The sequence below is a fragment of a genome, unplaced genomic scaffold (genome assembly GCF_019419815.1).
Source record: "Pyrus x bretschneideri cultivar Hongxiangsu unplaced genomic scaffold, Pyrus_bretschneideri_v1 Contig17, whole genome shotgun sequence".
NCBI lineage: Eukaryota > Viridiplantae > Streptophyta > Magnoliopsida > Rosales > Rosaceae > Pyrus > Pyrus x bretschneideri.
In genome coordinates, this window is record NW_025999468.1 from 2627041 (window position 1) to 2639648 (window position 12608).

A 12608-nucleotide genomic window follows, 5' to 3' on the forward strand; every position below is an offset into this window, starting at 1 on the left:
GTTGAGACGATGGACACTGCCATTGCCGCCAACCCGCTGATTACTGTGTCTTAGAGAATCACTGTCTTGACTGGCAAGATTCAATAGTCTTTCAGTCTTTCTTCAAGTGGTGGCGGCTGGGGAGGGAGGGAGGGGGAGGGAGAGTGAGAGTAACACCGACTTCTGATATTGTGTTATCCTATCTTTGAGCCCACGGTGATCAATATTGATGAGAACCCCAAGTCTAAAGTAAAGACTAACAATTCCAAACGACAAAGTTTTGTGTCAACCTGTAACTATAACACCGTCAAATGGTTGTAATGTAAACACACATATTATAACATGGGTTAATTGGTAATCCAGCACAAAGAAGCTTCTCCGAATTACGCTAGTACAATTTACATGTTATTTCTTTGATTACTTTTGTTACAAGAGTTTCATACATGGGGTTAAAAGGTCATTTTGATTTAACCATTTGTGGTCTCAATGGCAAAAAACACTGACGTATGCACTCACTCTCTTTCTTTCTCATCATGTGACTCTACATAATCACATAACTACGTTCCAAGACACACCATGACACGTAAATTTGAAAATTTTAAAGCAGCTGATGTGGATTGTGAAGGGCTTCTACTAAACTGAAAAACAAAACAAAATAAAATAAAAAGAATGCAGACAATTAACAGAGATAGAATCAAATCCTCACTTTTACTGCATCGAATAGTTATGAATACACGAAGAGTGCTTGTTCCTTTGGAAACAAACAAATGATCTATTTTCGTATCCCCCAACGTGAGTAATGCTAACTCTAGAAACTCTGGAAAGCACATAAATGGAACGCCCTCGTTCCGGCGATTCATTCCCTGACCTGCGCGCACTTCTTGCAGTTTACTCTTCATCAACACTATAACAACTCACCACCAGCTATCTAAACTTGGGATATACATACACTTCGCTGTCCCTATGCATACAACGGAAACACAAACTTCTAAAGTTACAATAAATTGCAAAGAACGATTGTGTCACCACCCTACCAGTGCAGGAACCTTTTCGTTAGAGGAATCATTTTGTAGTTTTGAAATCTCTGAGACGATTAGCGAGCTCTTTGCATTGGCAATTCTTTTCTACACAAACAATCTGGTAAGGGGTTCTCATAAAAGGGTTCTTCCGAACGATGCTTATCCTTCCCCCTAAGTCCTGGAGCAGGACCTCTTCTTTTCCGCGGGGAGCCTTGCCTGCATAACCACCATCACAGACAGTTTTGAAAAATAAGGATAATAGAAAAATTGTTACTTGTGAATGTTTACAATTCACAATAACCAGATATGATATTGGTTGGGATAAAGTGATTCTCATGGAACTTCAAATCTTTAGGTCAGAAATCACACACCGTTTCCTGTGCATTTGAATAACTCTATTTGATAAGGTTTTGCCTTCCTCAAGTGTTCCCTGCTCAAGTTTGTCAAACAGAGAAACAAGGGCTTTTCTGATAAAACACACACAAGCACAAAACGGATTCAGTTTGCAGCATATCTGGTCAGAGCACGGTGTATGGAGTAGTTCAAAACATATCATTCTAAAAAGAAATCGCCTTGCCTGTCAGGGTTTATTGTTTTCCTGTGTCCAAGAAAGCGACGGTGACCTTCAACTGCCGCCGCCATATGTCCTGGATATGTAGGTATAAATACATCACTTTCAACTGAAACAATGTAGTCAAGCGCAGCCATTTGAGACGCATGATTGGTAAAAGGTTCAAGCTCCTCAACGGATGCCAACGCTTCCTGAAAGTGAAAACCAGTAATGGTTAAACCAGCATTACAGTCCATGTGTCTGGATTTCAGACATACCCAGATATGTCCGAATGACAAAAAATTTCAAGATAAATTGAATAGATATATAGATGTTCCTTTGGACTTCCTCCCGATCATTTTCTTAGTCACATGGGAGACTTGCTGCTCTGATGTCATTTTCTACATTTCTAAAAGAACTTTATCAGTTGTGCATAACAATCCACATGACTCTTAATTAATATCTGTTTTATCCCTGATAATCTGCACTGCATATATCAGCAGGTTCGCCACCTTTGTTCACACCAATAAATCAAAATCTCAACGCCCACTCAAACTTTATGGATAAAATTCTAATTTGAGCATGGCATTAGCTCTTGATGGTTTTAATGATGTACAGCCATAGAGAAATCTTTCTTCGTACCCAGATTTTAAAAGAAACAAAAATGTGTGGCCAGATGACAGTGAAATGCACAAGATAACATTCTGTCTGAGATTATAATTCTAAGTAATTTGGGCCCCCAAGAAGAGTAGTAGTACCATTAGTTCAAAATAGTATCAATGGATATGGCCAATATATTGGATCGACTAATGTGCCGAGATCCCTTGCTACAGCAGTCGTGATACTTTTCTGTCTACATTCTATATAAATTGGAATGTCATATATTCAATTTTAACTTCAAGGTCAGCGACAGACATTCTAAAAGTTTCATCATATTCTATTCAGAGCTCAGTTATTTAACAAAACGGAAAAGATCAATTATAAACATCAATGATACCTTGCTCTTCAGTATGGGATAACGGGATAGTAGATCCGCCATACGAGAATCGCCATATATCTTTCCAGCAGCAATGTAGATAGGTGTGTTTGGTGGGTACCCAAGAGCACTGAGAAAAATTCCAGTCTCCCTTGGCGTTAATGGGCAATACCCTCCGGATCTCTGTTCTATGGAATTAATTTCCTTATTTCTCCAGGTTTTTGTGCTCTCCCTACATGTTCCAAATAAAACAGGCATCACAAAAGCCCAAGGATTAACCAACGTGACAGAATTTCTCCCAACATAAGTTTTTCATACCGGATGATCCTTAGTTCATCAGCTTCATATGGAGTTAAATCCTGCGTGCATCCACTAAAGGCAAGCATGTCCTTCTCAAATCGTAAATGAAGGGCAATAAAAGGACCAAACGACCTCATCCGATCAACTAACAACTACAACATTAATGAAACAAAAAAAATTTGTAAAATAGATGGAATAGGACTAAAAAGTTATAATAGGCATTCCAGAAATCAAACTAGCATGTAGATCTAAGAATTTACTTTTCCCATTGCTTCAATTTGAGGTGTAAAACGCAGAGCTTCATAACAAGCACGACAGCGAAGTTTCTGTATATCTAGAGGTAGGTTGTTATTTGCTAAGCGAGCATCAGCTTTGGAGGCTCGAATAACCTTAGAAAAAGAATAAAGTGTTTAACAAGACGATTTTATTAGTTCAAAAAAGAATATATAAAATACAATGCATAAACCAGAGTGCTCCAGAAACCACACCTCGTACACTTCCCAGAGACTAGCTATCTCATCTTGGTAATAATCCATACTAGCCCAGCTTCTGAAAAGCTTTAGTGCTCTGGGACCAGAAGCAAGTTCCTTGGGAAGCTTTTTTACAATTTTAACATCAGTAGCTAGAGCCTTGATAAAATGATCTTCATCAAAAACATCTGAGAAGTTGCTGCACAACATATATAGGGAACAAATTCTTGCATCAATGACATAATAGCTAAGAATAAAACAGAATTCAGAGTGTAAAATAAGTGACAGTGTTACCTAGAGTCTTTCCAAAATGACCGTTGATCAAGTTCTGGAATAACAAGAGTGGCATTTATGATGCGGGCTACAGCTACCATGTCACATATCTGGAATTCAAGGATGACACATTTCAGCTCCATTCAATAATCAGATGAAGATATTCATAAAATTATCATGTACATAGAGCCAAGCAAAATATTCTATGGCTTCTGTGAAACACACTAATCAGCCATCCAAATAGATTTGTAGCATGATGTCATGTAGCCCACCACGATGGTAAGAATTGTGCAGTTCTAAGGTTTTTATCACTTAAATCGTGCAGGCCTTTTAACATTACATAGGTACAGATCAAACCCCACAACATCTAGGCAGGTACAGCCGAGTCAAAATTGTGCACCATGAACTCCATGTTTTTATAACTATAGAAATTGCAGCAACCAATTAATATTTGCAAACTGCAACTAGATAAAATAATGAGAGACAACTCTCAAAGCTTAAATGCCCTATTTAGTAATAGGAAAGAAAGAGGGATAAAGGCCTATCCCAAAACTTTATGCGGGAACAAATACAACTTGAGATCCCAATGTGACAGATTAGAATCAGACTATTGTTTCACATTAGTAATATGTGAGAGATTAGAATCAGACTATTTTTCCAGAGTCTATCAATGAGAAAAAAAACAATATACAATAACAACAACCACCAAATATCCCACTATGTGGGGTCGGCTGTATGAATCCTAAAACGCCAATGCGCTTGGTTTTGCGCAAGTCTTCCGTTAATTACATTCGCAGAAATCAAACACTGGATCTATCCATAATCCTAACCCATTAACCCACCCTCTCTCACGATCACACTGCTTCGGCTAACCTCAAGGGATTAACATAAATGAATTTTTGCTACTCACATTTCAAAATCAAAATGTGGACAAGATCAAAATTCAACACAAAATGTTCAACACGGTACATTTGAGAAAGAGAGTGTGTTCATATACCCCTGCACGCATCTGGTTGAGACCACCATTTGTACGCACTTGAAAGTAGCCCCGTGACTCTGCAGGAGCTGAATAAACAACAGTAAAGTGGAAATTAGGAACACCAAGGATATGTCATTATGTCATAGCTACACAATAAATCTCTACCAGTAACTTACGTGTATAGTTCGGACTTGGCTCTACACACTGCACAAAATCAGGTGTTGGTGGAATCTTCCATAGCTTGTCATCCAATATCCGACTTGTATCATCCAACTGTCAAGTCTAAAGGAGTGAAAACATGAAAGATGTATAACTTTGTGACATGAACAAATGTATCTAAAGTCTACAAGATTAAGACCCAAGTCCTAACTCCTAACCAAGGGAAAATATAACTTCTATTGTGTTTCTTTTCTCTTTTTCTCCAAAGGTAATGTGTTCGGTAATATCTTATTCCGTTGAATCGTAATAACGCCAACCACGAAGTTGATGCATTCAATTTCTTCTTCTTTAGTTTTCCTTGGTTGTCACAATATCAACATTCAAATGGAGTGCATAAAGGAATCATCAATCATATACGTATCGATCATTTTAAACTTTTTTGGAACCAAACATACTTGTAAATGAACAAACCCAATAGTAATGCATACATAACAACAACAAAAACAACAACAAAATTGAAATCTGCAGCATTTTTCATACAGACCCAACATTAATATTGTCGAAAAAAGTAAACCCATATCGTAAAAAATACAAAAGCTTCAAGAAAAATATCGAAAAATAGAATGAATTTGCTATCGCATTTTCTGGAAATAATAAAAAAGTGAGACGATAGAGATGGGTCGGATAAGGAGATCACCGTGGGAAGCTTGACGGGGTCGGAGAAGTTAGGGACTTTGGAGAAAGAGAAGAGAGCCACTAGCGCAATTAAGCATACGGCGCACGTTAGCACCTTCCTCACTGTCGCCAATGTTCTCCAGCTCTTCCTCTGCATCTGGTATCTGAAGCTCACTCATCCAGAGGCCTCGCCTGCAATTCCAAATGACGGGAAGGCTTTGGCTTGTGGGTTTGTTGGGTTCGCGGGTTTTGGCGCTGATCTAAATCGGTTCGCCTGAACTCGGGCGTTTGTGACTGGATTTACGCTGCTTTTCGTCTGCTTTCTGGGTTTTTGCCGCTTTGGTTGGTAATTTAGTTTGTTTTTGAGCACTACCTCGCAATAAAAAAACAAAATGAAACAAAAATTCATTTGATATTTCTTTTATTTTTGACATTAATTTCTAATTTTCATTTTAAGGACCCAATTAAAGTTTTGATCATTGAGTTAAAAATTTGTGAGAGCAATGATCTTTTTAGATAAATCTGTCAGAATATTGTCTCATATTTGACAGTGTCAAGACCCAAAAATATCACATGTAAACCAACCAAATATCGAGGCCCCAATGTCATGAAATACCATAAAACTAAGTCCAGACAAAGGAGTACCATAGGTACATATATACAGGCCATTAAAGGGATCCTATTTTTTTCAAAAAATAGGAATTAGGTTCGAATCGTTAACGTTTGATATGGTGTGAATTTTACAATTAATCCTCATTTTTATAAAAAAATAAGGATCATTTCCCTTAAAGGTTTCATATATATATATATATATATATATATATATGTATGTATGTATGTATATGCAAATTTAACATCTTATTTTATAAACAAATCACTTAAAACTGAAATCTAAATTCTAGTTTAGTTTTATCAAAAAATATTCTTTTACATTGCTAACTGAAGAATAATAAACTTTTGAATTTTTCCTCCTTTGTTTCTTGAAATTTCATATATTTTGTCTCTGTTCTCTTTAACTTTTTACTAAATTTTTCAAATTTCATATATTTTATTCTCCAAATTCTCAATTCATTCTTCTCATTTTTTGTTCCAAAATTCACAATCTACTTGACCCGTGTTTTGTGACCACTAGATTATATAGCAGTTTATGGTTGGACTGCTTCTTTAAATCATTAAAAAATGAATCCAATCATCAACCAACACATTACGTTGTCTCTAAAATATGGTCTAAAAGCATGGTATTCTTAGCATTTTTCATTGACTTGATATTGGAAGGTTAGTTTCTCTTGATCCTCTTTATTTTTTTTTATTAATTATGACTTGATAATGGAATGTTAACTTCAACATAGAAAAAATCATTTAAAGCCTCAAAAAATTTAATTAGCTCACAATTTCAAGCATGTATTATACTCTCTTGTAAATACTATCTATTTATTTATTATTTTGACATTTATGTGAGGTCCCTCCTTACCTAAAATCCTAGCTCTCCGCCACTTCCCAGACACATGCAAAGGTGCGGAATCAAGAAAGAAAAATATTCACAATTATGCTACGCTATTAAAATAATGATAAATGGACCAAATGCTTGTATAATCACGTCATGCCCCTGCAAATCCATACATATTCATTACGCGAAACTCTATCACGCTAACTATGATAAAAGTTAAAATAAACCCAAGCCACGTGCAGGAACTTCCCAAATGAATTGTGGCGTGGATAGTTACAAAAGTTTATCAGCCCTATGCAGAAAATGGGTTCGGATTTGGGGAAAAAATGGGTTCGGGTATGAGAATGAAACATCCAAACTCGATAAGCCCGTTGCCATCCCTGTTACCTATTACCGCTACATTGGCATCCCAATTGCAAGCAAGCGTATCTCTTGACTTAAGCTAAAAGAGGAACTGTAAACAGAGAACAAAATTCTATAACTTTTATTGCATCGAATATGACTCTGATTACATGAAGAGTGCTTGCAACTTCAAGCAACATAACTATTTTCGTATCCCCAACGAATCATTTTTATCCAGTTCTAGAAAAGTAGAAACCCGGCCAACTTCGCAAAGCTCATAATATACTGCCTTGGTCATAAATGGAAGCCCCAGCCCCGGCATCTCGTTCCCTCACCTGCACACTCTTCTACTCTAGCAGTTTGTTCTTCATCAATGCTATATGATATACCGCCACCACCGCCACCGCCAGCTACCAAAATTCAGGATATACACACACTCCGCGTCCCTATGAGTACAAGCGCAACACTGGTTTGTAATAAATTGCACAGAATGATAGTGTCACCAGCCTTCCAGCACAGGAATTTCCCTCAAGAGTAGACCTTTTCGCTATTATCTGAGACGATTAGAGAGTTGTTTGCATTGGGAATTCCTTCTTACACAAACAATCCGGTAAAGGGTTCACGTAAAAGGGTTCTTCTGAACGAAACCTTTCCGTGCCCTTAGTTCCTGAAATGGGACCCTTTCTCTTCCGCGCAGAGCCTTGCCTGTTTAACCACCGTTGAAGACAGTCAATTATGAAATATTGGGCTTTATATGCCATTCAATAATTGAGAAAACAAGAAATTATGATTTGTGTACACAATAACCAGAAATGGTATTGGTTTGACCAAGTGATTCTTATGGAACTTCAAAGCGTTCGGTGAGAAATATCATACCGTTTCATGTGCATTTCAATAACTCTATTTGATAGGATTTTGCCCTCCTTCAGAGTTCCCTGCTCAAGTTTGTCAATCAGGCGAACAAGGGCTTTTCTGTGGAACAGATAGAAGCACAGAAACAGAATGAGTTTGCAACTTTTTATGGCCATAAATGATATCAGGACTAGCTCATATCTGCATATGTTCAGAAAATAAATCGCCTTGCCTGTCAGGAGATATTGTTTTCCTGTGTCCAAGAAATCGTCGATGACCTTCGACTGCTCTTGCCATGTTTCCAGAGTATGAAGGTATAAATACATCACTTTCAACTGAAACAATGTAGTCAAGCGCAGCCATTTGAGATGCATGATTGGTAAAGGGTTCAAGCTCCTCAGCGGATGCCAATGTTTCCTGACAGTGAAGACCAATAAATCCCAATGCAAATTAATTACATTATCAGAACAGATTTTTTTAAGCAACCCCCAATCATCCTCTTACAATCGATGATTTGATTTTTCACGAGTTATCCAAATTAAAACCTCTGGTGTATTGATGTAAGGGCGTCTCACCTTCTCTCCATTAAAAAAAAAATATTATTATCCCCATTAAAATACAGTAGCGAAAAAAAAAAAAAAATACCACTCAGTCTTTCAGTCTCTTCATCTGTTAGCCAGTACCCATCACAACCAACAAAAGTAAATTAAATGCCTCTTAGTAATAGATGAATGACAAGCATAAACAGTGAAAATGACTGAGCTTCATAAACTCAGCAAGCAATACTGCAACCCGTTAAAGTTTCTTTCAGTAAATCCTTTCTTTGTAGTAGTTTGTACCCGGCTTTTTGAATAAAAATATGTCCGGCCAGATCATAGTGAAACACACATCGGTTGGAAATTATAATTGTGAGTAATTTGAGCTCCAAGGAGAATTGCTCTAGTCGGTTTAGAATAGTAGCAATGAATGTGGCTAATATATTTGGTTAAATAACGTATAGACCTTTGTTTCAGTAGTCCTGTTAATTTTCCATCTAACTCTGTAAATATGAATGTCCCATGTTTCATGTTCACTTAAGCTCAACCACGGACGTTCCAAAAAGTCTTTATCATAGTGACATATTCCACTTGGGGCTCAATTATTTAACAAAATGGAGAAACCATAAGCATCTCATACCTTGCTCAGCAGTATTGGATAACGTGACCGCAGAGCAGCCATATGAGATTCGCCCCCATATATCTTCCCAGCAGCAAGATATATAGGTGTGTTTGAGGGGTACCCAAGAGCGTTGAGAAAAATTCCAACCTCCTTTGGTGTTAAGGGGCAATACCCTTTGGATCTCCGTTCTGCGGCATCAATTTCCTTCTCTTTCCAGTATGGGGTATTCTCTCTACAAGTTCCAACTAAAAAAGTCAGGCATTACAAAAGCTAAACGACTATCCATAAATTGATAGAAATCTATAACCATGTCATACCTAATTATCCTTAGTTCCTCAGATTCATCTGGAGATAAATCTTTTGTGCATCCACTAAAGGCAAGCACGTCCTCCTCAAATCGTAAATGCAGAGCAATATAAGGACCAAACGACCTCATTCGATCAACTAACAGCTACAACATTAATGAAACAAAAATTTGTAAAATAGTCATGGAATAGGACTAAAAAGGTTAGGCAATCCAGAAATCAAACGAGCATTTAGATCTGACTATTTACTTTTCCCATTGCTTCAATTTGAGGTGCAAAACGTAGAGCTTCATAACAAGCACGGCAGCGAAGCTTCTGTATGTCTAAAGGTAGGTTGTTATTTGCCAAGCGAGAATCAGATTTGGCAGCTCGAATAACCTTCAGAAAAGAACAATGCGTATACCACGATGATTAATTAAAAGGAAAAATAACACAAAAAATCACATAAACCACAGGGTTCCAGAAACCACACCTCATATTCTTCCCAGAGGCCAGCTATCTCATCTTGGTAATAATCCATACCAGACCAGCTTCTAAAATGCTTAACTGCTCTTATACCAGTAGCTAGTTCCTTAGGAAGGATTTTTATAATTTTGACATCATTCACTAAAGCATTGATAAAATGATCTTCATCAAAAACATCTGAGAAGTTGCTGCGTACCAAATATGAAACAAATTCTTGCATCGGTTACACCAAAGCTAAGAAATAAAAGAAAGAATATCTCAGAAATTAAATCAAACCATGGAGAGTGTTACCTAGAGTCATTCCAAAATGACTGTTTATCAAGTTCCGGAATTACGAGAGTAGCATTTATGATACGGGCTACTGCTACCATGTCACATATCTGAAATTCAAGAACAACACATCTCAGCTCTATGCTACAGTCAGATCATAATACTTATCATATAGTAGATAATAAGTATAGAAAAAGTTAGATATGAATAGAGTCAAAACACTTTTATGGCTTCTGGGTCTATCATCATGATTTGTGAAACACACCAATCAGCTATGTAGATAGATAGAATAGTGGCATAATGTCATGTCTATAATACAGCCATGGTAAAAATTGTGCGTTTTCAAGATTTCCTGCCACTTAAATGATGCAGTTTTCCAACATCGTGACAGATTGAGTACAGAACTTATCTGTCACGTATGCCACTCTAATCTGTGACAATGAGACTTAAGTTTCCAATTTTCCCTTCTTTTACAATCTTCAACAGACTAAACAATACAAAGAACATTTTATTCCATTATCAAAATTTGGACTGGATCAAAATTCAACACAAATATTCAGTTTTGCGATCAATCAACATAAATTTCGTAGAGTGAGTAATTTAGAGAAGAGTCTACAGACCCCAGCACGCATCTGGTTGAGACCACCATTTGTATTAACTAGCAGGTAACCCCGTGACTCTGTAGGAGCTGAATAAACAACAGTATATTGGAAATTAGCAACACCAAACGATATGCCATAGCTACTCAATAGAACTGAATCAGAAGCTTACATGTATAATTGGGACTTGGCTCTACACATGGCACAAAATCGCGATTTGATGGAGGCTTCCATAGCTTGTCAGTTTCCAAAATCCCACTTGAACGTTCCAACTGTCAATTCTAAAGGAGTGAAAAACATGAAAGATGCATAACTTTTTCACATCAATAAATGTATCTAAATCTGTAACACTTGGACCAAACTCCCAAGTCCTAACAAAAGGGTTATATAACCTCTCTGTTTTTTTCTTCCTCCAAATGAAATCGGCATCAGCACATTATATCCTAATTACGCCAACCTCGAATTTGAGACTTCCAAAATTCTCCTTGGTTATCTTTTTCTTATTGACACAATTATTGTCAATCAAATGGCGTATATAAGGAAATCATCAATGGCATAACTAATGATCACAGGATAAAACCTTGCGAGAACTAGAAGGCAGAGGCGTTTTCAACAGATGGGGCGGAGCGATCTCCAGTGTCCAGCTCTGCTCGGCGCTCAACTTCTGGTATTTAATATCATGTTGCTACAAAATGAGTAAACAAAAAAAGCATACAACACTCAAAATTCAGATAACCCAACAAATATTTTCCAAAAATAAAACGGAAAATGCAACAAAGACTCAATTTTGTTGTCCATTTTTAGAAACAAATTCAGTTTTGATAGAAACTTTCCCAGATAATCAATAAACGTAACAAAAAGAAACTGAAAACAAAACCCAACTGAGATATTGAGTTAAAGATTCATAAATACATACTCCTTTTATAATTAGCGACCACCACAGTACTTTTATTGACGATCAGAACCAAATCCCGCTGATTGGGCAAAAGGGCATGAAAAAAATCTTTAAAAAGAAAAAAGAAAAGCAGAAGAAATCATACTACCGTGGGGAGCTTGAAGGGGTCAGAGAAGTCATGGACCTTTGAAGAAGGGAAAATAGGTACGTGGACGGAGAAGAGAGCCACTAGCGCTATTGAGCACATGGCGCACGTTAGCACTTTCCTCAGTGAGGCCAATGCTACCGACCTCTTCTTCTGCATCTGGGTATATGAAGCTCCTCACTTATTCATAGCCATCGCCCAGAAATCGGAATGCGAATAAAGATTGAGTCTTTCGGTTGTGGGCCTTTCTGGGTTTTGTGGGCTTAGCTGAGGGCGGCGGTTTGGCTGACGGCTGCGGTGCGGCTGGAGTCGGCCGGCCGTTTGTCGGGGCTGGGTTGGGTTGGGTTTTATGCTGTTTTGGCAGTGCGTTTTTCTGGGTTTTTGCCGCTTTGCTTGCGTTGGTAGTTTGGAATGGCAAGCGGCAGGGGATAGTATCTTCTATATATAAAAACTAGAACAAGAAAAATAAAAGACACAAAGAAAATACCCATTTTAATTACTTTTTTCTCTCTCAACAATTTTAATTACTTTAGAAAATGTATTATTCTCTTTTCTTCTTCTTTTATTTATGAAAAGTAAAAGGAAAATGTAGTTAGGAAAAAATTGTTTTAAAAATGTTTTGCCATTTATAACATTGACCCCACAAAAATCCGGAAATTAATTCCTTTTTAGTTAGAAAATAACAAAACTATTTAAATCTTAACTCTTTATTGAGCGAAACTCAAACATTTTCCTAACGAACAGAAGGAA

The 12608-nt window shown here is 37.2% G+C and overlaps 2 protein-coding genes across 5 annotated transcripts; both read right to left on the reverse strand.

Moving 5' to 3' along the window:
- Positions 1-670: 670 nt before the first annotated feature.
- On the reverse strand, positions 671-5792 carry LOC103939658 (O-fucosyltransferase 7-like). Of its 2 annotated transcripts, none has more exons than XM_018645595.2 (11): positions 5403-5792; positions 4723-4819; positions 4565-4632; positions 3589-3677; positions 3313-3493; positions 3085-3213; positions 2843-2976; positions 2546-2756; positions 1576-1760; positions 1370-1465; positions 671-1214 (listed from the first exon to the last, which is right to left on the reverse strand). In XM_018645595.2, exons 1-11 carry the CDS (start codon positions 5535-5537, stop codon positions 1073-1075), a joined length of 1467 nt encoding a protein of 488 aa, XP_018501111.2. In that variant the 5' UTR covers positions 5538-5792; the 3' UTR covers positions 671-1072. The 2 variants fall into 2 exon arrangements, with proteins under 2 accessions (XP_018501111.2, XP_048437304.1); XM_048581347.1 differs by having other exon boundaries at positions 4537-4632; positions 4723-4828; positions 5403-5540.
- Positions 5793-7290: 1498 nt separating this feature from the next.
- LOC103939657 (O-fucosyltransferase 7-like) lies at positions 7291-12199 on the reverse strand. 3 transcript variants are annotated; one of them, XM_048581350.1, is made up of 12 exons: positions 11898-12199; positions 11399-11503; positions 10991-11090; positions 10840-10907; positions 10241-10329; positions 9957-10137; positions 9734-9862; positions 9497-9630; positions 9198-9411; positions 8254-8438; positions 8046-8141; positions 7291-7874 (listed from the first exon to the last, which is right to left on the reverse strand). In XM_048581350.1, exons 1-12 carry the CDS (start codon positions 12015-12017, stop codon positions 7733-7735), a joined length of 1563 nt encoding a protein of 520 aa, XP_048437307.1. In that variant the 5' UTR covers positions 12018-12199; the 3' UTR covers positions 7291-7732. The 3 variants fall into 3 exon arrangements, with proteins under 3 accessions (XP_048437307.1, XP_048437306.1, XP_048437305.1); XM_048581349.1 differs by having other exon boundaries at positions 11862-12199; XM_048581348.1 differs by having other exon boundaries at positions 11859-12199.
- Positions 12200-12608: the final 409 nt, after the last annotated feature.

Excerpts from the sequence above, each read along its gene's own strand:
- LOC103939657 (XM_048581348.1), bottom strand. The coding sequence starts at position 12,017 with ATGCAGAAGAAGAGGTCGGTAGCATTGGCCTCACTGAGGAAAGTGCTA. Across the intron at positions 10,330-10,839 it reads TCAACCAGATGCGTGCTGGG|ATATGTGACATGGTAGCAGT; the intron begins GTCTGTAGACTC and ends CTTGAATTTCAG. Across the intron at positions 8,142-8,253 it reads AAAACAATATCTCCTGACAG|AAAAGCCCTTGTTCGCCTGA; the intron begins GCAAGGCGATTT and ends TCTGTTCCACAG.
- LOC103939658 (XM_018645595.2), bottom strand. The coding sequence starts at position 5,537 with ATGCAGAGGAAGAGCTGGAGAACATTGGCGACAGTGAGGAAGGTGCTA. Across the intron at positions 3,214-3,312 it reads GTCTCTGGGAAGTGTACGAG|GTTATTCGAGCCTCCAAAGC; the intron begins GTGTGGTTTCTG and ends TCTTTTTCTAAG. Across the intron at positions 1,215-1,369 it reads ATTCAAATGCACAGGAAACG|GCAAGGCTCCCCGCGGAAAA; the intron begins GTGTGTGATTTC and ends GTGGTTATGCAG.